A 26,988-nucleotide genomic window follows, 5' to 3' on the forward strand; every position below is an offset into this window, starting at 1 on the left:
TTTTTTGTTCAAGAAAACAGGCTTGGGTTTTGCACTGCATGAAGCAGTCTGGAATGCAAACAACATGAGAGGTACTTGACTGTCATAGTGGTGTTTTTTTCTTAACTGAAAAAATACACAAACCTTTAATTACAGCTTAAGAAAATGTGATAAAAATTGGATTTGAGAAATGTGAAAGTGAATCATTGCTGCTGTGTCATAAAATATTTGAAAGCATGGAAACTCATTCTAAACCAGACTCCTCCCATTAGAAAAGCTAAAAGTCAAGTCTGCTGCTGGGCCTCCCTGCCTTTTTCCACTTTTCCCTTTTTCCAAGATAGACTTCCAGCGATTAAGCTCCTTCAGAAACTGCAGACCCTGGGATTCCTTTATTGGAAGTCACAAAACCTTTGCCAGACTGCAAGAGGACACCCTTACACTGACAATCCCAACGACTCAACCTTTTCTTCACTCTGCTTTGATTTTTACTTTATTTTCTTTCTCTTGTTCTTCTTTTCTACCCTGAGCAATACATATATATTTTAAAAATGAATATACAACAGCTAAGTACAAGCAAATAGAAAATCTGATATGGAATAAAAAAATTGGAGGAAATATAAAACTTGATGAACATAAAGGCATTTTGTACACCTGACCCATGTGGCTGGATACTTTTAGAATCTCTTTTAAGAGATATTGTTAATCTCTGATGAATCTTGTTCAACTCAATAAACTCAACAGGAAAAAAAAAACCCAGTACATATTTGGTTGTGTTAGAAATATTGGTACAAGACAACAGGAAGGTGCAAAAGACACTTGGAGAGTTCACTGGTAATGAAAAAACTAATAGGCTTTTAGCTACTGCTTGTTGTTGCTTAAACCTCTGCTGATGCAGCCTGCTGCAAACAACTACTGTCATAGCTAATCTTTTAGGACAAGCTGCTGCTTTTTGTGCAAGATGTCTGCTCTGACAGGCTTTCGTACCTGTATCACCACAACCAGCCCATCAGAACTGGCTGAAGCTGATGTACAAATGGGCCCAGAACAACCCAGCACTTCATTCTGAGCAAACTTACCTGGCCGGAGAACCCCATCACAACCTGTCGTTGTTTAAGGTTGGTCTCCCCATCGAGGTTGGCTGTTTCCAGGTGACAGATCCCATTCTGATCAGAGGAGTACAGCAGTAGGATATCAGCTGGGATGATCTCGTTGCACTGCAGCTGCACAAAATCCCCCACTCGGACATCTTTCCAACATTTCTCAACATAAGCATGTTCTTCCCTATTGCATTAAAGACATGTCATGAGTCAACAGTGACATTGGGAGGGCAGGCCTCGTGGCAAGGGGGTTTATGAAAAAGTAGATAGCGGGGTGGTGACACATTGGTGTACTTTTTAAGAAGACACAGCACAACAGTTCAAAATGAATGATTTAAGCACTTTCATAGTATCACTTGAACACATATCTCATTCAAATAAACTCTTTACATGGAATGAAAAGAAACTGCAACAGAAGTTCTTTTTTTTCCCCATTCATTAGCCCTATGATCTCCACAGCAAGAGAGAAAGTTGCTCAGGCAAACAGATGTTTTAAAGCAGCGTGTTCAAGAAATTTAGACATTTCACCAAAAAATATTGTGTGACTAATTCTCAGACACATTTCTAACAACAACATATAGATCCTGAAAGAAGTAAACCAATATCTCCACTATGTTTGTCTCAGGTCTGTGCAGCTTGTAACTGTCAAAAGGTAAGTACAAATGTTTAGCTTAGCACGCAGAAACAACTTCAAAAGGTAGGACTGTGCACAAATGATCCCTTAATATTAAGCAATAACAACGTAGCTAGAGTCTTAGTTTAGTGGAAAAGTTAAGATAAGGAACAAAGAACTTTTAAATTTTAAAAAAAGAAAGGACAAAGTGCCTACAGGGTTCAAGGAAAAGAAGTTATTATGTCTATATTACTATGATTCTATGTCATCAACGAGCCGGTGCTCAATGGTTCAGGAATCTGCAAACTTTTCTGACTTTGCATTTTCAATAATTGATCTTTCAATGGCTCTTAATCATCTGAGCAAACTGAAAATTGCACAGTAAACTTTAAAATTAGTGGGAAAAACACACAGGCAGCAATGGCTCAGTTCCTCTAATTCTTTGAGAAGAAATAATTTCTTTAGTATGAGTAATTAAATCATCTTATGTTTTGCTCTGAAGAGGGAAAATGCACATGATTCTTTACCAGACAGAGAGTAAAAGGCTTTTTACTAATGACTCAGTGTCTCCTGCTTTGCTTAAGTTTTTAATCATCCTCATCTATAGCCTGAAGAGTACTGCCATTCAATTAAGTGTTTGTATCATGAGAAGAGGAGCATTGATACAACAGATAAAGTGTTTTGCTCAGTTCAAAGAACACATCCAAACACTGCGTCAGAGCCAGGCTGGTCAGGGTTAGTTCCTGCTAACCTACTTCCCTGGCCCATAAAGGAAAGCCAGCTGCCGTGACGCTAACCCTTGCACTTGGCTGATATCCTTATCTGTAAAACAACACGAGTAAGCTTCCTGCAAAGGTTATGATCACAGTTTAATTCTGTGCATTTCCATTTGTTACTCAAAAAAAGCCCTCCCAACCCCCATCAGCCCCACTGTAACTCTTTAAAACCCTTTAATGCTAGATATGAGGTGCTTATTAAATAATGGTGTTGTAGCAATAATTTTTCCTTCTTACATTAATTTTTCCTTCCTGGTTTTTTTCATTCTTCTTTTGTCTGACTTTTCTTATCTGTACGTCCTTTTTCTCAACAACAGACATAAAAGACCACACTAAAGAACAGAGGTTTGCTGTAAGTTAATTTGATGTTTCTGCACATTTAAATAAAAAATTCCAGATCAATTTCTATTTGAAAAACATTTAACCAGGTGCATCTTGAGTATTTAGTGCTCTACAAAGTAGATTGCAATGTTAATACAGCAAATCAACTAAGCAATTGTGAATCCTTCCCATGTCAAACACTTTCTAGGTAGAAATTTTGAGTTTGTTTAAAACATAAAAATAAGAGCAGAGAAGCAGTTTTGACCAAGCAACTTCTGTAATCAAGCAGATGTTTTGACTTGCTATCCTGGATATCTGGATGCAGTGTACTGTTTGCACCCGGTGTTTGCTATGGCTTTTGCAGGGTAATCCTACCTGTCTATACGTCAACTCTTGCACAATTCTGAAGTTTATGGAACACGCTTCTGATTTTTTTTTGCTGCTTATGAAATGCTATAGAAGGGCCTTGCCCACCTGGTTATCTTCCACATCAGCAAGAAAGCAAGTTAGCAAAAATAATCCACAGAAATCACAGATTTGTAATATCTTTTCAATAGTTCCTTTGAAACATACATTGCACATAAAGCTTCAGGTTCTGCCCATTCACTAACTACAGAGGAGATGATGAGTCAGAAAAGTCAATTGACCTCTTTCAAATCACAGGAAAAGTCTTAGCAGAGGGACTAGAGTTCAGGAATTTCTAGAAGTCCGAATCTGCACTGAGGTAAACAGACTACCCCTCTCTACCAATGAACATTGAATTTGGTGAAGAAACATTTTCTTTTCCTGAAAGAACTGTTCATCTGGAGCTGTAAGATTAACAATTTTCTATAGTATAAAGGTTTGCTACAACCTTGTAGAGAATTACAAGTGGATGAAAGGAAGAAAAGTGCTTCACAAGGAACCTGGTACACCCCACAGCAGCACTGGCCCAGTAGCCTAACAAGATTTTTCAACTGAAGCAGTTTCCTTTTAACAATTCCCATAACTAGGAACTAGGAACATTGTTCATTTTCTGTTCAATGATTAAAGTTCATCCCACAAGCTCTGGCTGCTAAACAAACAGAAGAGCTTCATAAATCTAAAATGGTCTGACAAGAAGCATAAAAAAAAAGGCAAACATTTATCCGATAAAATAAACAAGATGTGGTGATTTTTAAAAGGTGGAGAGCTGGAAATCTGATTCCTATAGCATGTGGCATCAGGGCTCTGTTACGTCAAAGACACAATCTAAGATATAAGTTTCTCAGTGTTTTCCCTCCTTTACTAGTTAATTTATCAATAGCACACTTAAAATGCGCTCCCTTGCTGTCACGGGTAGCGTGATAATGCACATCAGAGGTTAGTGCTGATAAAAAAGAGGCAGCTAGCCCTGAACAGTTAAAATCTGCCAGAACGTGTTATTGGACTTATCATATCTGACCAGAAGACCTAAACTAAATAGACTTTATGAAGTCATTTCTGGGAAGAAAAGATCGTAAAAACCCCTTGCTGTTGTTGGAGACTGGGGAGGGAACATGAATAAATTATTGACTTTGTGTCAACAATTTAATTTCATATTCCTGGATTCAATAAAGATAAATCTCAAACGAAAACTGGCTCAAAATGGATAGTGAATAGGAGCAAATAAAAATTATTGTTCTGCTCCTCAGAGGAGATTAAAGAAAAGTCTTTTTTCATGAGCACTCCACAGCATATCCATGAGTCCTAGACTGACTTAGAGAAAGAACTTCAGAAATCTATATCATCTATAAGTATGAACCTACTTGTTCAGCAAGAGTTATTTCCTTGAATCACTCCCAGTTCCACCTTAGGATCCTTCACAGCTCGAACTAAATGCATTGTTTGCTCCACTTTTCACCTCTTAAATTACAACTAGGTGATAATACTTAGAGAAAAATAATATCAATGTCCTGAACAGACAAACCCAAAGGTTTGTGCTTCATGTGAATTTGATAGAATGTTTCATTTGATAATGAGTCCCCTCAAGTATCACTTTACACAAAAGGCTAATGTTCTGAGATTCCCAGTTCTTTACAGACAATGGGTAGAATCACACAGGTACTTACCCTTTGCAGTCTGTTTTTGGAAATAGAAATGCCACACATTTTTATGCTGTCAAAAATTACACCAGCTTTTCTATGGAAAAAGTTCACAAAGTGTTTTCAAAGATCACTTTATGACCATGACCTCACAGCTAGTAGCTGCTGTCATGAAAACAAAAAACTGACAACAAAGGGGCTGATTTAGGACTTGAGGAAGGCACTAGACTGGAAAGGGCAGAGTATAGCACAACTTGGCTGATGATGTTCCTGAGATACAGATATTATCTGAGCATGAGAAGGTACTACATTGTGCATGACAATTCATCACCAGTTTCTGTCATATTAACATCACAGTAGTTGGGAAGGTTGTTTTTGTGACATGGACATCAGCCCAGCAACATCAATGGTGTCGCTTCACAGCAGCTGGTGCTGTAACAAGTCCTGGTTAGGAAGTGCCTATAACATTTTCCCATAGACCCAAACTTTCTCCCAGGATTTTGATACTGCTTTAAGACAGCAGTGAGCATCTTGAAGATAATGGGAGTGATTTTTTTTTCTGACATCTAATAAAATACAACTTTAATGATACCATTTTGGCATTCCAAATTTCTTTAATGCCAGCAATAGATTCTATCTTTTTATGTGCTAAAACGGTCTAGCATCCTAACAAGGAATCTCTCAGTGATAAAAGAAGACTATATTCAACTTCTGTAATCAATTCAAGTTTATGTGAACTTTAAGTAAGTACCAGCACTTTATAAATGTATTATATGTCCATATATGAAGTTTTGGTTTTCCTTTACCTAGGTGTTGTAAATCTCGGTCTTGTTTTTATAATGATGTGCCTGGCACCAGCTAGCATGAATAGGTAACTCCAAGGTCACTTCGTGACTGTTAATCATTAACAGTTCCTAAGAACCCCCATTAACTTATCAAGCTTCTGGAAGACACAGAATTAGATCACCTTTTTTTGCTACAGTCATCTTCCTAGGTGATCACGTAACTCTCGGGGTCACATGGTAGAAACTTGTTTCTCTCCAGCTTTTAATGTTTTAAAAATTCAGGCAGTTAGGATGGAATTTAATGCCATCAGGTCAAGTCTCTCAGCTAAAATCTTAGGTTCCCGTTTATTTGCCTTTTGTGTTTAGTCATTAGCTTCTGCTGTTGCCTTCTAAACTTTGCACCTTTTCTGTGAAGCAGCTTTAAATGCCTTGGCAGGTAATAGATCTTGAAGAGAGCTCTGATAGAGCAATGCCCAAACCACTAGTAGCTTTAATAATATATTTATGGATTTTCTTCCACAGAGACCTGGGATCCTCACTGTTGCAAAACACGCTGACTGACAGCAACTTCCAGCTTGCTGCTCTATGACTTTCAAGTGCTGCTGCCTGGACTAGTTGAGTGTTCAAAACTTGACTATTTTCTTTTGCATTTACTCAGTTCAGCATGTAACACTTCTTCATCACACAATCAGCATGCTCAGCAGAAGATGAACTAATATTTCAATTGTTTCTTCACAATTTTGGTACCACTGCCTCAGCTTACAGAAGGCACTGCTTGTGCCTTAAGTAAAACCCACTGCTAATTCTGGTATCCATAGTTAAACTAGGTATGAAAATTTCATAGTACCTGAAGTACATGCAAAATTTATATGGATGACAGAGCAAATGATGCCTGCTGCCAGTAATCCCACACAGAGAACATTATAGTCATCTATAAGAAAGGGAGTGGCATTGGATATTTCTAGATGGATAGTGAGTTGCAATAATATTATAGCACATAATAATCCTGACGTCATTGTAACTTATTCATATTGCTACTTTTACAACAAATAATTAATGTTTTGATTGATTAAAGTTCATGCTTTGTGGCTGTCATAGGAATGCACCCTCAGCTGTACAACAACTGGAGATCTTCAGGAGACCTTCAGGCTCCAGCTGATGAAATTAATGAACTGCTCAGAGAAGGCATCATCATTGTGTAGAAGTACTGTTACTGCCATGCCCAAGAAAACTGATTGCAACTTTGCTTGAGGGAATGCAGTGGGACTTCAAGTGGGTCACTGGCTTTAGACTTTTTCTGGTTTTCGTATAAATGAATGCACCAAAGTCTCCATTATGATCCCAGACTTTAAAGTTACGTTTTGGTAGAAGAAAAAAAGGCAAAAAGTAAAGCTCTTTCACAAGTGAAAACTCAGTGCTGCTAAACAAGACTTTAAATGAAGGCAGTGTCAGCAAATCCTTTTTTGCTTACTGTGCCCTAGGCAAGATGGTATCTTCCTCTCACTCTGCATTCTACTCTACAAACTTTTAGTTTCACTCTGGGTTGAATTAGCTGCATACAATGTTTCTGGGGTCCAGAGAAAAGTTCTTTCCTCTTTCACCTCCGATTTGACAGTAAATCAATTCCTGTTTTCAAGTGCACTCCCTATCCTTCTCCTGACACCAAAGACCTCAGCCAGTCATTGTGTCTTTGGCCAATCCCAGCTGTTCTTCCAGACATGGGAGCAGCCAGGGGAGACGTGATCTCTCCTCCAAAAGCCCACCTGATCAGAGTATATGAAAGAGGTAGAAACAGAAAGGCAACCTTTGTCTTCACTACATAGCTTCCCTAATTTTAAGAATATACAAAGCATACTATACATACAGTAACTTGTAGGGAAGCAGAGATCTCCATTGCTGTCATAGGGACAAATATTACCCAATTACAAAACTTCAACTGACTGAAATACTTTAACATACATTACATAAATCAGAGAGTCTAGCTTAAGCCACTCTCAGCTTTTGGCAGTTCTGACTTTGTGCAACAGAGATGTCTTCTGCATTTTTTTCCTTATTTCCAACGCTGCAGTAGGACCAATTCATAGTGCTGATGCAGAAAGCTTTAAAGATCTAAAACCTCACATTAAGCAGGTAAAAAGTCACAGTGAAGGCCAGCTTTGTTTTTTACATATCACAGACATCAGTGGACCTACAGAAGAAGAGGAGATTGGTGTTTGCAGGAACTACTTGACAAGTACAGGGCCTGAAAACATCACAGAGAAACTTTCTATTGAAAGAATAATCAGGCTATCTTATTTAGGATGCCTCTTGACCTACAAAGTTACCTTGTAGCTCAACAGAAAGATTCAAAGCCTGTGAACTAGGCTTTTTTGAGTCATTGTCTCAGACATTTGAGTTGAGGTGCTTCAAATTAACAATGTGAATAACTTAAATAATATTAATGTTTTTATGGCTGTTGCTGTCTGATGTATATTCTTTCAGTCAAGGGCGTTGCTATGCCATCTTGAACAGTGCAAAGCTCTTGCATTTGTTTCTGAGTGTTTATTGAAACACTGATTAAAAAAAAAAAATCAGGTTGAATCTTCCAGAAGTGTGAAATTCATGAGAAAAACTGTCTGGATGCTATGGACTATTTACAGAAAATTATAGCTTAATCCTAGGGGTATATCAGATCCAGGTCATACATAATTGCATATCAAGTAGGTCTTTGAACATTATAGAACTTAAAGAAAATAAAATAATAGCTTTTAACAACTATTGAGTTGACATTCACTTACAGGTTTGTATACCACCTTCAGTGCTGGTCTTTGTTGTTACTAAGTTATTGATAAAATGGAGATGGTTCAGAGAAAACTAATCACTTTTTAAAACCATAGTAGCTTCGGAGGGACTGACTGACAAGAAAGATGAAAAGAGTGATCTATATACATATCTTGACTAAAAAATGTCTGGGCATAGCAAAATGAACATGATAAGAATCACATGTATTTGAAGATTATAATTAAATTTTATGGATGAAGAATAACTAATTAGAGTTGCATGAAACTGGGTGACTTGAAGAATTTAAATGCAATTAAAGAGGGTTTTAAAGCATGGTATCATAGAAAATACTTTGACAACCACAAGGGAAGTCCTCTGGTTTGGAAAACTTAAAAGCAGACAAAGTATATTTTAAAGAATATGAGGAGAAAGGAGGCAATTAAACATAGGTCTGTACCATCCACAATTGAATTCTTTGTTCTCTTTTGGTGCTGTGTGATTTATTTTGACAGCACAACAGTTTACATACAGTTATTACAATTCCAAAAGTTTTGGTTCAGAAATTAAAAAGTTTATAATCAAATATGAAATCTAAGTCATTACATCTCCCCAAGATAATTCAATTCTTATTAATTGTCTCCCATTTTCTCAGTTAAGCATCCTTTAAATTCACCACTTGAAGTGCATTTTCCTTCATTTGACTAGCAGACTAGATTTCCCATTCCAGCTGATCTCTGTGAAAAGCAAATTAGACGAAATGTGTTTACAGGGCAACCTATTTAAATTCAATTTCCCTTGCTCTGTGTTGAAAGAAGGCAAGTTACTGCATTTTCCATAGTCGTCAAGAAAGTTTTGGAGAACATTCAGCATTTGGAAAAGATTGCTCTGCCTTTGTATTTCTTTTGGAGCAGGAATGAGAGTTCATCTAATTGAAATCTGAAACAAAGACAATGCAGTCTCCAAGATTAACTGTTAAAATCTAAGTAACATTTCATTTTAGGATGGAAGACCGGGTACTCTATTAAAAGGACTTTTTTTGCTGCCACAAGACTAACAGAATTTGCAGTGCCTTAAAAAAGACTTTCACCTATGTTAAAAAAAATTATCTACAGGAGATGAGTCATAAGGAAGAAAATTAGAAGACATCATGCTCTTCCATGACTTTGCAGCTAGCAAGAAGAACAAGAAATATCAGCTTCCCTAAACGCTGTAGAAGCCTGATTAAAATTATTCATGATATAATGAGCTGTAACTACTGATCTGATGGCAGTTGTAATTAACCACAATTTTTCCAGACAGAATGAATGCTATAGTCTGGAGCACTACTCATTTTCCTTTCCTTTCCATCACCTTTTTGGGCCATAAAACTTCAGTGAAAAGCAAGATTCCAGACAAGATTTATTCATAGATCAAAGTGGTTTTATGGGATGGAGACAATTTAAAGACATGTCAAGTTTCTGCATAAGAAAATATTCATGGTAATAACTTGAATCTGGATCTGTACATATGCTGCAATTCTACGATGGACATTTTTCTCTTATATAAACCAAGTTTTACTGTATTCTCCACTTCTCTTGTTCCCATGCTAAAATACTTTCAGTTATAAATTAACACAGTTGCTTTATGTAAAGTGGAAATAAATAAAATTCTTATAGAGATTCATTCATTAGCACCTGCTGCACTATCTATTCTCTTTCATACTGAATTTAACAAGTGTTAATAAATAATCCATTAACTCATGGGTTAATGCAACCTTGAAGAGACTTAAAAATCCAACTAGATTGCAATCTCAAAGATAGGCAGAAGAGGCAATTTTACCATCTTACCCAAAGAGCTACAATTATTGACAGTCTTCATGGTGGAAGGGAAGAAATCTTAAATGAACAGCATTTAGAAACTTGTAAAATGTATGTTTTTTGAGAAAAGTTGCCAAGGATAATGGTGTGATTTTGTTTCTGACAAGTCATTATCTGGATGTGGGGATAAGTTTAGCCCCCAAACAAGCAAATCCATTGTTTTTCTGTTTAACCAGCAAGACATAAAAAAAATACCTGACAAACACATGCAAGAGAAACAAACAGAAATGACAGCACTGTGTGATAAAAGCCAAAGTTCTGCAAGATCTTACTTGTGAAAGCACACATTATATAAAGCACTGTTGGTTAATTTGAAGGATGACAGACAACATTCACAGAGATGGAAGGTTTTGTTCTTCTGACTCCCAGATGTGATATTTTAACAGGGTGAAGTAATTTCCTACTTTGCTGAGAGAATAGTTTTGATACAATAACACATAATTTTCAAACTTCTGAAAGTCCTAAAAGCAAGAAGTCATGAAACATTTTGAAGTGAGCACAGACACATGTAATTAAGGCACTTAGAGATGACTGAACAGAGATACACATTTCCAACTCCCATGTTCTAGTAAAAGAAATAGCACTGAAAGGCAATCTACAGCCTAGAGTATAAAATTAACATAGTTCAAAGGGCTGTCTGTTAAAGAGGCTTCTTGGCATCTAAGAATGCAAATAGGTCCTATGACAGATCTTATTTTGTGCTGCTTTGTATTGATAGACTTAAGCCCTCCTAGGAATTCCTTAGAAATCCAGGTAATTGTACCTATTTAAGCACCTGTTTTCACCACACACTATGTTTAAGAGGCCAATAGCCACACCAGTACTGTGAAACTCAAACTTACCTTCCCAATCTGAAAAAAAGGTTTAAAAAGAACGACATATCAGAACAAATACCAGGTGATATATAGTCACTCTGATAATTCCCTGTTTCAATTAAATAACTACTGGAAAACTACAGTGATTATTAACTTTTAAAACAAAAAGCCTCAGCACTGATAAAGATCTCAAGTGAACATTTTTTGTAACAGAAGCTGTATTAAACTCACCTGCTGTAAACGTAGCATCCCATATGATTGATTTCTTTGTCTAATTTGTACCGCCGAAAGTCCTCCCAAGCATCTTTAATGGCTGTAATGGCCATTATAACACAAATTGGGATCACAGAAACTTCTGGTTGGAAAGCATTCAACACTGGCACAAAATTCAGCAGTGCAATGCCCACAAAATAAATATTAGCAAAGCGGTGAAACTGCTCATAGATATTTTTAGGGAGGAAAGTCAAGATGGTGTATTTTGTAGTCTTAATTTTATTGGAGTCATAGTATCTGTTTGGGTTTTCCTTCCATTTCTTACATCCAAAGGCCAAATTGGAGATAATCACACGTTTGGTTTCATTTTTCTTCTTTCTTTTCTTTACTTTTCCTCTCTTCTCCAGCTCTTCATTTTGGATTTCAGTGTCTGAAGCGCCACATCGGCAGCAGGTTTCCTTGAAAAAATGTTTTTTCCATATCATTCTAGAGAAGCAACCTGGAACACTTTTCCTTGACATGTTGTTTTCTTCTTAAAAATAGCCTGAATTTGAAAACCAACAAAGTGAGAAGTGTTCAATAATCCAATTAAACTCCCAAGTGATGGAGAGAAGCGTCACGATGTCCGAAGCCGAGAGCTGTTTCTCCTTCAACTCCAACCTCCACCTGCCTAGGGACGGGAATCATCCTGACTCAGCTGCACCAGGTCCTAGAGCCTGCTGGGGTGGCTGTACCTCACATATGACAAAAGCATCCTGTATGTTTAGTTATTCCTGTTAGCAGACGCCTGGAGGCCCCATTCAGAGCACTTCCCTGGCATGGACTATCTGCTCACATGAATTGTCTGTTTTAATACAAAGCCGTGACACAGCTAAGAACGTACACACAATTTTCATGGATCATTCCACGGGTTTCAGAATCACTTCATAAGCCTGGGAGTTGCCAGGAAGTTCAAAGGTAATGGGCAGAGCTCTATATCCCAGAAGTCAACAGAAGATTACTATAAGTCTCAATACAGACAGTGTTTCTCTCTTTTACTTCCTCTACTATTTGCTTTCATGAACGTAACATGGATTATTATACAACCAATCAACCTTTACCCCACCAAGACAAAGTAAACCTGTGGCTTGTGAGAATTACACATAAACATAGGCAATTGAAGGGTAGTTTACTAAGGCTACTCAGCCTGATCATTCTCTTCTGATAGACCAGACCACCTACTTCTGGGCAGCGAAAGCATCCCTCCCTCACTCAGTGACCCCTCCAGCCTCTCATTTCTTCCTCCTTATTGGTCCTTATGCCTCTGACACATACGTATGCAAGCATAGATGAGGGCTAATTTCCAAGAGAGCTAATGAGATGTGTACAAACCATAGCAATTTTCTTCTCTACAGCCTGTACTTAAGGAGAGGTGAAAAAAGGAAGAGATTTAAACATTAAGACTTCTTTTAAATGAAAACTCCTGTCTATTGTGTTACGTACTGACAAGCTAAGTAGTCCCAAGTCAGGTTAGTACTTGAATGAGAAACTCTGATGAAACTGAAATGTCGCAATAAGAATTGCACATGAAAATATTTCTTCCTTCTGAGTCAGTACTGAGCAAACATCACAGCTTACTGCAGGATGTTGTATGATCTTTAAAAGTGAAATCATGCTGTATTGATCACTACTGTTTACTGGAAGTCCTGTATTTTTTTATTCAGTTTGTGGTTATGCTTCACCTTGGATGTAGTTGGTTATTAAATTTTGTATCAATGTTCTTAGCATGAAATGTCTGAAAGGTATTGCTCCATTTTGTTAAACCACTCCAGTAATCCTTTCCAGGCTTGGATACATTTCATTTTCCCTCCAGATCCTTCATCTACCTGGAGAGGATGTTGTGGGTGTTGGCAAGCTGGTTTGGAGACTTGGAATGGAAACTTGTATATCAGCACACACTGCTGTGATACGAATCAAAACCTCAGTGATAGGAGTTAAATGAGACAAATGAGGTATTTCTAAGGCAGAACAAAACTCTTTTAGAACAGTTTTTCCAAATTTACTATACTCCAAAGGGTCAGTGAAGGAATTACTGCAAAGTCAGTTTAACAGTTTCCACAACATCAAAGAGAAGGAAAAATACTTGGTTTAGTTTACTTACTTGTCATAGATCCTGGTTTTAGAGAAGTTTATGGTCCTATCAAATTGGTATTTTCTATAGTTTTCAATAGCATCCTTAATCATACTGGCAAGCAGCAGCATAATCAGAGGCAACATGGTAATCTCCCTGTGGAAGACTTCCACTTGTGGGAACCAGTTCAGAACCGCCAGAAAGAAGAAATAAAGACTACCTATCCTGGAAAGGGATAAAATCAAGTAAAAGCAGTAAAAAATTAGAATATGTCATTCTGACACATCCCCCATCTGTCAAAGGAACAGTAATCACTTCAGTCCTCTACCCTCTTCTTCCTTTTCCAGAATGAATTAATCAGTTGCTTAACTGAGATGTTGTTTTTTTTTTTCTTGAGAAGAGCCTGTGATGTTCATTTGCATAGTATAGCTACCTCCATTATTTCACATATTACAAACACTTTTTATCTCTAGGATCTAATGCTTCTTTAATGATCTCCTACTGTCTTACTCTTGAAAATAAGCACAAAACTCAAACAAAACCCCCAAAACCTTAAAAAATTAGATAGATGTAACAGAATGAGTGTAACAAACCACATTTAGAATGATGGAAATTTCCCCATCAGAATTCCATGAAGAATTTTTCAGGAGTGAAAGGTGAAATCATGAATATGTAAATCTAGTATATGGAATGAAGGTTTTGATGCTAGAGATGGATATAAAACTTTAATTTTTCTTTATCATAGTGATACTTCCCTGGGCATCTTATTGATGTGATTCATTAAGCTGAGGGAGTTCATAATTTCAAGCTAATATGTGGAAAGAAACTTGACCCATCATTTGCATACCCATGTATACTATTTATAAATTTAGGTGATGAAGTCACTTGCATGCTATTATAAATGCACCAAAAGTAATCTATGAGCCTCTGAAAGCTACAAAATATCATAGATATCTCAACACATCTAACAAATGTCTTTTCATTTTCTTAAAAATTAGAGGTTTATTCAACACAAAAAAGAGAGATTTTAAAATAAAAACTTGGAACTTTGACACAGAAACCTTACAGCATTCATAGCAAAAACCTAGTCACAGCATTGGTTAAGCACACCTAGCATTTGCTTGCTTTAAACTTCCATTTTAGTGTGAACTGAGTAACAATAGGGTAACAGGTAATCCTTACCTAAATTTTAGTAATGTGATAACTGCCAAAGCAGCCCCTCTCCATCACCCTGAAATATCACTGTTTTAGAGAAAGTTCTTAACTCATATATCACTGAATGATTTTTTTTTACCTGTGAAACTGCTCAAAAAGATTTTGGGGCAAAAAAGTGAACCATGTATATTTTGTGGTCTGTATCCTGTTTCCAGAATAAAACATAGAGGCTTCTTCCCAATCTTTCCACCGTCTCCCATTGGCAGGAAACACAATCCTCCATTTGTTTAAGTTGAGTTTTGGTTTGACTCTGACAGAAAACAGCAGTGGTGTTGATTCGGATAGAGCCTGGGAGGGACTTTCAGCTCCTCGCCGCTGCCAACGGTAGAAAGCAGAGTCCACAGACAAAGCCATTCACAGCAGGGATGTCAGGCTGAAAGACAAATGCATGACCAGAATTGAAAACCAAATGCATTCTGGTAGGAAATTCACTTCACGTCTTGCTAGCAGAAGTTTCACGCAGCAAACAGTACTCCAGTGCATTGCATGTTCAGCCTTCAAGCTCAGCACTTTCTGCAGAGAATGTACAGAATAAAAAATACAACAAAGTCTTCAATATGGAAAAATCTATTTCTATCTCTGGGGAAAAAGCCAAACAAACCAAATCTATTTTCTGCATGTTACAACAGCAAACTAACAGAGCTAAAGCAAATTTGACACAGGTAAATAATGTTTTTTCTATCACAAATTCTGTAACATTTTTCTCAGTCATAAACTACCAACAAATCTGTTCAGGTATTTTTCTTCAAATGTCTGACTTCCTTACAATACTTTTTCTATTCACACTTACTTACAAAGGGACCAGTTCAGACATTGAATCTTAATAGGCAATACAGAAATGCAACATCAGCTTCATCTCATTTAAACTCATGTAAACAGCTTTCCAGAGTCTCCATAGAAATCTGATTTGAATGGAAAATGCCAACCAGCACTAGAACAATGGATGGTTTATTGGTTGGAGAGATAAAAGAATTAAATCTCCCAATACTAATCTTATTATCATTGAACACTTGTCTGCTGACTTGTTTATACATCTGCCACTGCATTCGTGATCCAGTGTGCAGGATGCTCAGGTGTATGTGGCATTATGCTCAATCTAAACCCAATAATATCTTAATCCAACAGCAGGAGTTTGAGGACTGGAAGTTGCCTCACAATGATGAAGCACTAAATGTGAAAAAGTAAATAAAAAAAAAGGCACTGGCCTCACATGACTTCAAGGTTCCATCCAACAAAAGATGTGAACTGAACTTATTTTACTTAGATAGTTGGAAATAAAGAGAAATAAATAATGACTTAAACTTGGACAATGGTCAGTTGGATTAAATCACTGAATAATTGGTTTAAACTTTATTTAATAGTGTCTGTATTTGAAGTAGATTGAAAATATCTGTACATGTTTGCACAAGTCAAAATAAACACATTTCAAATACATTAAAGCTTTGAAATTATTTATACCTCTGTTACCAGTCAATCCTTTTTTTCTCTTTGCTTTTCAGCTTCCTCTTCCCCAAAGCCTAGCTTTTACTGTAATATGTGACTTCTTTTGGAAAAAATAATATTTGAAAATATGTACATGTTTGAGTCTTGGAAGGGGAAAAACACATTGTACTGAGTTTCACTAACACAATTGATGTGTGTTGTTTCATCAGCAAACAGCAAGTATTGTTTCTGCACTATTACTCCCTAGCTGATGAAAAATCTTGAATATAGAGTTTGGGTTACTCAGCAATTCTTGGGGATCCTCTATTTTGTTGAGAATTGCTAATTTTATGCCTATGAGAAACCTGGAAATACTGGTTCAGCTGATACAAATTTAAATCTGAATATCTAATGAATATAGACTTGATGACATATTGTCCTGATAGAGGATGTTGCAACTGTGAATGCCAGTGAAGGTAAGTTTCACACAAGCAAGTGAAAGGAGTTTTTAACTTGTCATTATTTGTGCTGTGATCTACAGAGTGGAATTATTCACCAGTTGAAAGATGAGCCACTGCAAGGTAAAGCAGTTGCCATTGTGATAATGGGTTCATGTGCCTTTAAAAATGATCTCCAGAGCTTGCTGAGTGTTAAAAAAAGCAGCAAGCCTGCAGGACCCCAGGACATAGATGAATTGTAGGCAACGTGTAAGTCAGAGATGGTCTGCATAGGAGAAGGTATACTGAACCTAAGGCTGAGCACCAGATTCTCCTTCACTCTGTTTTTGTGCTGTGTTTCGGGCTGTCCTCCATCACCCATAGGAACATTGTGCAGATGGACAGGAGAGGAAAATGAAGGCTTCATTTAGAACTAGTGAGAGCCTTGGGAGAAGCAGCTGTCTCCTAGCACTATGTAGTGGCATGTAGTTTATTCTGTTTTACTGTATGTGAGGAGCTACTGAGAAAAAGACAATAAGAAGCATGGAGTACTGGTCTGGAAAATCAAAAGAAAGTCTCCTGTGCCTTTCAAGCTATAACAGCCAATATTTGTAAAAGATATGGATCTCAGGAACCTTTACTCCATAAGATAACAAGTTTAAACTACTAACACAACAGAGGACTGAAAGCAAAGCAGACATGGCAACAGACTTCCTTGTGTCTGGATTTTAGAGTACTTGTTGCTTGTTTGTTGAGGCAAATTAGTCATTTGGAGGTGTTCCATTAACACACACAGCCTAAACCTCTGAATGTTTCGTGCAGAACTGAATAAACTTGTAGTTTAATCCATAGACGGGACTTTCTGTAATCCATGTCAACTAATCTGCCAATGCCCAAATGAATGAGTACTATGACTGAAATAAAAACTAAAACTATGTTAGAGCCAGCATTTTCTTATAGCATGATTTTTAATCTGTAGTGCTGAAAGATTTTACAACAAAAAGGCAGAAATTCAGTGTCTGTGAGTTACCAAAAAAGGTACAGCAATGGTCTGGTGAAAATGCTATAGGAAATGATGCTACCTATGTTTGCTAGTTAAAGGTTGGATACTTTTGCCACTTTGTTCTGAGCAGCAAGCACACCAGTTGATTTCAGATACATTGTAAATTAGGATCTGAATCGTGGATGGGAGAGTGGCTGTCTTTTGTGGCTCAGATAAACACTATACTACACATACATATGTATTACGTGATTAAAGACATAAGTGGCACATAACAGAGTTACATATATGTTACACACTACTTACCAAAGCATCGAATTATTTTTGTGTCTGAGACACAGTAAGGTAAATTGAAATTTCCTAAAAAGTGCATATTAAAAAAAAGCAATAGTTTCAGTCATGTTACTAAAAATAAAAGCAGACAGGATTAATTAAGGCATCTTTACACATAAACAGCAGCATGTCTTCCACAACTTCCCCTGAGAAACTTTTTTCTACAGCTTCACAAATCACAATTACACAAACCTGCTTGACATGTAAAATAGAGTCTCTCTTCACCCCTCTGTAACTATTTACTTAGAGAACTCACCAATGAAAGAATGACTTAGTTTTATTTAGTTTGGAAGTCAATCCTCCCTTCATGGGTTTCTTTGAAAGACAGTTGTCATGAACAGTGCCATATCCATGGAGAACAATGCCAGTTGGTGCCACCATACAAGTAAACGTGTTGTGGGAGATCCAGAGACTTCAGAACATAAACCATCCAAAACTAAGCAATTGTTACATAGTGAGCAAATGATGCAGATGAATATGCAATCAAAGCAGCAAGCTAAGGACTTTCTTGAGATATGAACTTCAGTGCTGGCAATGAAAAGGTAGCAGAGGCAAACACAATACTTACTATTTTGGAACAGTAAAGTATAAAAAAGATCCTAAATTTGCCATCAATGTTAGGAGACTATCTACCAGGAAAGAGGAACGAACACAAAAATATGTTCCTTCTGTAAAATGACAATTTTCTATAATTCAGGCAACTGCTTACAAGAATCTTCCAACTTACTGGCACTTTGATGTGTTATGCCAATTACTTTCTGTATGGTAGGAAATCTATAAAAATATTGCATTCTTTTGGCAATATATCTAATGTATCTGTCCAAATTCTTTCTAAAAAACCTTCATAAAATCCCTTTTCTACAATTCTAGAATATTTTATAGGTGCACACCCATTTGATTTCTGTTTTTACAGAGATATTGAAAGGAGCCTTGAAATGTGGATTTTTTTTCAAAAGATATTTAACAAAGTGACTGTTTTTCCTTCATCTTAGTGAAGCTGCAATACATATCCCAAAAAAGAAAGATGTAGACATTTTAAATACCATTATGTTTGGGATTTACCATCTATTCCACTTCAGCATCGAGATTACAAGAAGTGCTAATTCCAGTGCTGGCACATTAGAGCAGTTGCTGTTTTGCCTAAGCTCCTGCTTGTCAGCCTCTTCAGAAAGGCTTGCCTTTAAAAGGAATCAGCAAGTTCCAGTGGTCTGCTTTATCTCTGACTGGTGTTTTGAGACCTTCCCTAGGATGAAGTCAGAAATACAAGAGCAGCAGCAGCCATGGCTCCAGAAAGCTGCATTATGCTCAGTTACCCTGTAACTGCTCAAAATGATGAGAAACACAAAAAACCCACATGTATCTGTGCTTCATCTTAGCACTTGTCAGACTTGGAAACTAGGGGACAAAAATAACTCCTCTATGTCCTTAAACCATGAAACCTAATAAAGAGGGGGAGGGAGCCTGGAGAAATTATTCTAGCAATGTCCATATTCTAGGAATATCCATGACAATTTCTCTCTATTGCTCTATAATCACGACCATATGAGCTTTAAATGTCTCATGGTCCAGTTTTTGTGAAGCTGCAGTCAATTAATGCTATTACTATAATTCCCATGGAGTCTTATTCAATAGTCTAAAAAGCCTCAGTTTCAAGAAACTATTTTTCCTTGTTTTACTCCATTACAGATGGATACACTGGAGGTAGCTCTCAACAGGACAGACACATTTTTCCCATTGGTAACTCCCACAGCCATAGGCATATATTCACTATATGAAATTATAATGAGTCATTACCTATCTTGTTTACTTATCTTCCTTCTCAGGAAACAGAATCCTGCCCACAATCCAAATTTTTATCACTCTTCTCTCATCTTCCAGTAGAGCTATTATGGTCTTAAGAGACAGGCAAAATGCTAAAACATATCTAGGTATCTCAGTTCCTGAACTTCTGTATTTGGAAAAACATGATGAGCAACAAATAAGTGATTAAACTATTATGCATTTATGACAAAGGTAACCCAGCTATACGTAAATGTGTCAAGCAGACACCCAATTACATTAAAATGTGAGACAAGAAATGTGTTAAGCTGGTGTTAGCACAGGAGATTAGTAGCCATATTATTTTACAAAATTGCATCAACATGTCTGAAATGTGAAGGAATTACCAAAGCATGAAACCCTTTGCACCTGTCCCATAAAATTATGGAAGAATATATGTCCAAGAGAGTTTTCAAGATTTCTGGTATTGGAAGAAAGAGTGAACAGTATGCTGTAAATTAAAATGTTATAGTTCACACTCTCATAGGGAAGCTCTTGAAAAATCAGAACTTCTTTGCAACAAAAGGAGGACTGACATTGTACTCTTTCTGCAGAGTCTGGAGTGTAATTTGATAACGTGTATCATCAGGCAATTCAGAGGGACAGTGTCATTAAACAATTTTTTTTCTTTCCCATTTGTACATGAATTAGAATATCCAATTTATACGAACTAAAAAGAGTGTGCTTTTTAAAAAGATACACATTTAACCTGACAGTTTTGTAATGGTATTCTAGAAAAGATATTGTGATGCAGTCCCATAAAGAGGATTTTACAGAGTCTACAGAACAAGTCTTATGAGGAGTAGCTGAGGGAGCTGGGATTGTTTAGCCTGGAGAAAAGGAGGCTGAGAGGAGACGTGATCTCTCTACAACTACCTGAAAGAAGGGTGTAGTGGAGTGGGAGTTGGTCTCTTCTCCCAAGTAACAAATGACAGGCCAAGAGGAAATGGCCTCAAGTGGCACCAGGAGAGGATTAGATTAGACATTAGGAAGAACTTTTTCACCAAGAGGGTTGTCAGACACTGTCCCAGGCTGCCCAGGAAGGTGGTGGAGTCCCCATCCCTAGAGATGTTTAGAAGACGTGTAGATGAGACGCTGAGGGACGTGCATTAGTGATGGGCTTGGCAGTGTGAGGTTAGTGGTTGAACTTGATCATCTTAAAAGTCTTTTCCAAATAAAATGATTCTATGGTGCTATGATATGCAATAAACACAACAAGAATGTATTTATTGCAAATAGCAGACAATTATATCTCATAAAACCTAAAGCCACCGTTTATGTTTTGAAAGCGTCATTTATTTTCTTCTTGCTGCATTTAATTAGTGAATGAAACTTTCATCATTGTCAAGATTAGTGCTACATTTCTGCCCTAACCATTTGTGAAGTCAAAGTGTACTCATGATTTAGCCTACACTGTGGTAAGCTTTCACAAGAAGCTCTAGCCTGTCTCCAAAACATGAGAGGGATGTGAACACATTTATAAACCAGAGAGAAACAGGATACTTATATATTCCTTTTGTTAGGAAAAGAGCTGAAAGGCATATTGAGTCATCAGAGACAGAGGGAATGATGCCGAGTCCTTTCCAACTGCAGATTTCAACATGTCCAGATGGTTCAGCATATTAGAAATGAACTACATATACTTATCTGTTTCAAGGCCTCTCAGGCAGGCTTATGCATATCAGTGTGAGAACATTCAGGCATTCTTATACAAGGGGTGAACTTAAGAGACATATCTTAAACAAGAAAGAAATCAAATGACATGCCCAGCTGCAGATCTCTGCATTTCAGACTTGAGAAACTGAAGAGAGGATTCCTGCCTCTTGTACATTTACACAAAAACTTTTACACAATCATGCCTCATGTGCTGCTTATTAAAGGAGATGATAGATCCACATTAAAGGAAAAATAACCCTTCCCATAGGCATATGTAAAAACAGTTTCAGAAGCTAGTAATACAAAGCAACAATTTTCAGAGATATCAAAGAAAGACAAGGTCTATACCTTGTTCTCAAAAGCTGTTTGGGTATTTCTGAAAATTTGACTTCAGGGTAAAATTTCAGACAGTATGGAGTTTATTTTTGAAAATCAGCACTGCAGGAGAATGCAACAGCAGCACTGAAATGTAGATGTGCACTAAACTAAGAAAATACCCTTCCTATTTTTCACCTGATATTTTCATTTCTACTTTTCCTGTAAGGCAAGAAAGCAGTAAATAATTTAATTTCCTTCTAATACTTAATTCCATTATTCTAAAACTTTTATTGGATTTCCTAATTGAAAGCAACAGCAATTTTTCTTCTTGATGTTTTATGTGAAAAACATGGCATCCACTCATAAAAACCGTTCCAGGGAAGGTTTGGCTGGGGAGATAAACGTTACCAAATGAAATGAGTATTGTAGAAATTTCAGCCACAAACTTCTTTATCTGCTTTACTGTTATCTGCTAGGAAATTCTTTCATTTTTCCTTTTTTGGGTGATACTACATAGAAATTCCTTCTCAGTCACATCAGTTCTGAGAAAATATTTTGCATTTAAGTCTAATGAAAAAGGGAAAGGAGATTGGGAAGAATGAGGAAGGCAGTTACACTGATTAGCAGGGTACAGACCACAGCCTGAAATTATGCTGTAACATTTTATATTAGAGAAATAACAGTCACAGTATGAAAGATGCTAGAAATGAAAAACGAGCTTCAGAGAACTGCTTCATTTAAAAAAAAGCTGGTCATTGCAGACCGTTGTCATTCATCTGACAAGAGAAATGGATTAACAATTATATAATGTTTTTGGCTGGAAGTTTGTGTGGGATAAACAGAGCAAAGCTTTTCATAAATCTAATGCATCATTAGACCACAGGGCTTCACTATTCTGTTGTTATATTAGATTGACATGTTTTCTATGCCTCAACTAGATTCTCTTTCCTTGGAGAATAAATGAAAAAAATCTTGCAATAATAGGTTAATTATAAGACTCTTTCCCGAGGACAGACCAGATTTCAGTGCCTGATGCAGAACTTTCTTTTAGCTTGAGCAGTGTGGAGGCATGTTCAGGCAGCACAATCTTCTGCAGGGCTGCAGCTGTGTTATTAAGACTGGTTTCAAAATAGATGTGCTCTCAGCATATGCTGACATACAGGTCATACAGACAAGGATGATTATCAGATATTATTCAAGAAGGAAGCTTCCAACTTGCAAACAGTAATGCTGGATGCTGTGTTTAGATTCAGTCTGTGAATAAGGAGCTTGCTCTGATCTCCCATTTAAATTGAGAGTTAGACTAAAATTATCTGTCTAGATGCAATGAATATCATCGCTGCCAGTGTTCCCAAATCCTACAGTGGTCTATTCTTATTACATTTGGGCCCACTGCACTTTTCACAAGAGTAGGCAGGGGTAGCTTTACCACCTTCCAACACAGTAATTACCTTTGGCCTGCTCATACCTTCAACTGAGATGATATTGGGAAGAGATATTTGCACAGAGCTGTTACAAAGTATAAAATGGCAAGTTATTACTTGGAAACATCGGATTGAGAGGGCAGTCAAGTCTGTGGTTTTCATGGCTGAGGTGCTCTTGAGGTTTCCCTTACACATTAGTGCCCAGGAATGGGCAGTGAATTCCACTATCTATCCTAAAAAAAGTCCTTTCAAACAAGTAAACACAGTTCCAGATATGAGACTGCAGGCTTTGGACCAGTGCAGAAGTGAGAGTGGTCATGATAAGAAATGGTTAAAACTACACATCTTGCCATATATGCACTTATGAGGAGGCACTTGAGGTACTGTCCTAAATAGAGCTATTTTCTGAAATTGGGGCTTTATTCCTCTTCTCCAGCATATATAAGAGCCATAATATGGGAAATCTTATTCATACTTAAAGTGAACTTTAAATAATATTATTTTGTTTCTGTGCCACATGAACAAACATTGGTATGCAAAGATACATGCCTGTATCACTGGCCTTTGGAAACAGTCTCCATTTAACTTCTTACATACAGGCAAACATAAAATTCATTCTCTCTTCATAGAAGAGAGGGTAATTCATAAATTTCATAAAGAACAAGTAAAATTAAAAATGCCCCAGGCCTACCTTCTTCCTGAGCTCCAGCAAACTACATCTCCACTCTTTTCATAATCTGGTTATCAGAAAATAAAATCCAGATAAGGAAATGTAAAGGTGGATATGCCACACTGCCTTTCACTCATCCATTTGACATCTCCAGCTCCCCTCTATTTCTCGGTAGACAGTATGTTTATCTATAGAAACATTTAGGAAACCAGTAATCAGAAAAGGCAGCAGCAACCTGCATCACCGGAGTTCTACAATCCTGACATCTCTCCATGGTGGGGAAAAGCCCATCTTTAAGGATTTTGGAAGTATTTAAAGTTTAAATTTTTAAAAGAATTTTAGGCCCAGTTAGTTTTTTTGTTGGGTCCAAACTAGTCAGTCTAAAACCAGTAGTGGAGTAATGCCCTGCAACAAGCCCTACGAAACATTAATTAAGCAAGGCTATAGAAACTCTGCTTGGACAAAGGAACTTCCATGGAACACACAACCCAGGTGTCAATCCACAGTGCCATTTGCCAAGTTGTCTCCACCCAGATTCTGAAGAAAAAGAAAGCACAGAGAGTTAGGTATGTCAGGGAGGGAAACCAAGGTTAGGACAAGGCAAAGTGAGACAAATTATAGACCAACTCTACTGGAAGCTCATTTAATCAGAAACAGTTTACTTGGTAAACAGCAAATATACACATCCAGCCCAGTATCTATGTCTGAGGAGCTGCTTTTTTGCAAAGTCTCTTGTTTTTCTGAGTATATCACATGAGAGGCATTCTCATTGCTGCAGGATGGAGAAATTTTCCTCCATGTTCTCACCTGGCTATGCAGAAATCTTTCGAGTTTGCTATTGCAAAAGAGACTAATATCTGTTCCAGTCCAGTGTATGCCTCTGTCTCTGGTTCTCTCAGTGGTCCTGCACACTACTTAATTACAAGACCATGCATTTCAAACTCTGGCAGTGGGAGAATTTAGTTGCATTTTAGCCCAGAAATGAGGACACCAAAATTAGAGCAATTGTCTGAATAATATTTTTTTGTTTGTTTGTTCCACTTAATATTCAAAATCAAAGTGAAGTGGCCTTCAAAAGACAATCTAATATTTATAGTATGTATGATTATAAAGCACTTAGGAGCAAAATTATGTTGCAGATGTTCATGTGGGAACTCAGCAATGCTGAAAAAGTCCAAAAGGAAGCAGAAAAATTGAAAATAAATTGGAAACTGACCAGAAGATCCTTTATATGTAAAAACCTTTTATGCAACTATGTTTTTGTCAGAATCTGCTGACTCTAATTTCAGTTCTCCAAATCTGAATATTAAACTAAAGTGCCTCAAAGAGAATAGTTACTTATTCATATGAAACGGAAAGAAAAAGGAGAGAGGATAAAACAACTGCCAATTCAGTAGGGCACAGTTCCATGTCAATCAAAGATCAAGGGAAAGCTTAATCAGGATCTAATCACATAGTATTGTTGAAGGATTTCCCAGTAACAACTGGGCTGCTGAAACAGGTGTGTAAAGTTGTTCTGGCTTGTTCAGGAATGATGCTTTTCAGGCCCTCAGTCCAGAAAGGTACTCCTGGTAGTAGTACATCACATTGAGAGCATCAGGAGAATTGAAATGACTATTTCAGCTAGTGGAGGATGGAGCCAGGTTAAGGTGCAAGAAACTCATCTTCCCTTTCTGCTAAGCCACAGGTTTCCTTGGCCTCAAAGACCATCACAAATTCCCATATAAGAATCTAAGCATAAAGTGCATCATAACACTTACCTATGAAATGCTCCTAGGAAACATTAATTTCTTTTAAAAAAAGCAGAAAGATTCCCTTCAATCTTACCTCTTTTTTTCCCTTCTATACTCTTTGATCCTCCCCCAGGCCAAGGTAACTAGGATGCACATTTTTGTATTTAAACTAGAGAGATGAAAATATGATAATCCAACACAAATCATTTTGTAAGACCACAAAAAAGCACAGTACAAAAATTCACTTGTTGGCAGGGTATTTCCCCCCAGTCTCATGTTAATAAAATTTAAAAGATCAAAATGTACAATATGCCTAGTCAAGGCTTGTTTTCCTAAAAAGCTATCTACCTACCTTTTTTACCTATAACTAATTTCCTCTGCTATTTTTGTCTTTTTTCAATCTATATATAACAGAGATACAACATTAACTTTAGGAAATGCCATCTTGCCCCAAAGAAAATGAATCACTTGACAGGCAGCCAGTTTGGGCAGCAGTGGCAGGGGGAAACTGGGAGAGGAGAGGGGTAGTGGGTAATTGCTGCTCTGTTTACATTGAAAATTATTCTGGTTGCCTAAACCAAGTTAAACTATTCCAACTCTTCCCAGAGCAAGAAATCAAAGAGCAGTGGCCTACAGGCAATGTTCCACAGAGATGAAGGGAGATTATGTTTGTACTGCGAGGTGACTCAAGCCAGACATTTTGCAAGGGAACAGTGATTGTTAAGTAATCTTAGGAAACTTTGGATCTTATTCCCACAGGAAAATACATACCCAAAGCAAGATCAGTTAACCCAATCACTTTGGAAACATTGTATTTAGAGAGTATCAGTTGTACTGCAGTGAGGTAACACAAACAGAGACTCAAAAGTACGTTAAAAAGTGGGCTCTAGAAAAAATTCAGAAAAATGACTTTTACTCCATTTAGTCAGGCTGCATGTAGAGAAAACAGTGATTATACCTAAGCATCGGCACTATTAAGCAGAAATGGGACAGACCTAATGAAGCACCTCTTTGTTATTCAGCAGTGCAGTTCTTTTATAAAATTAGGCAAGCCTTGCCAAGAAAAATGGGCTGACAGGAAGCATAAAGCTGTAATGTTTCATGCTGTAACTATTTTGGGTCTAACAGAGACAGTTATCCTAACAGAGCATCTCCTCGTGCTAGAGTACAGATGCTTGCTTGCCAGAATTTTTTCAGGAGCATAGACAGAGTTCAAACTTTGTCTTCCAATCTATGTTCAAGCTCCATGTTTCTAGGTAGGTTTAACACAAAATGTGTTATAAGGAAATTCACAATAAGTTTTGGCGAATTCTTAATTCCGGTCTGAAAGCTCCTATGAAACCTTGAAGTAAAAAGGAAACAAATGATCTGTCATCCTGAAGATTCCACAGGCTTACTGTTTTGTTTCTTTATAGCTTGTGCAATCATTTAAGTGAATTCAAAATCATCATGATTATAAGCAATTGGTGAAATATAAGTGATATCAGAATAGCAAGTGTGAAGACTGAAACCAAAAGGAATTCAAGAAATCTAATTCCAAACCTGGAATTCATTTGTTTCTAGTTGCACATCTGAGATGTATCATCATAAACTGT

The 26,988-nt window shown here is 37.2% G+C and overlaps 1 protein-coding gene across 1 annotated transcript in view; it reads right to left on the reverse strand.

The window, feature by feature from the left end:
* Nucleotides 1–14,939, reverse strand: part of ATP10B (ATPase phospholipid transporting 10B (putative)) — a 50,217-nt gene extending 35,278 nt beyond the window's left edge. The window contains 3 exon segments of the mRNA XM_062002750.1: nucleotides 1,056–1,260; nucleotides 13,398–13,592; nucleotides 14,662–14,939. Of these exon segments, the coding sequence (XP_061858734.1) occupies nucleotides 1,056–1,260; nucleotides 13,398–13,592; nucleotides 14,662–14,936 (675 nt within the window). The 5' untranslated portion in view covers nucleotides 14,937–14,939.
* Nucleotides 14,940–26,988: the final 12,049 nt, after the last annotated feature.

This window comes from Colius striatus, chromosome 9 (genome assembly GCF_028858725.1).
Source record: "Colius striatus isolate bColStr4 chromosome 9, bColStr4.1.hap1, whole genome shotgun sequence".
Taxonomy (NCBI): Eukaryota; Metazoa; Chordata; class Aves; order Coliiformes; family Coliidae; genus Colius; species Colius striatus.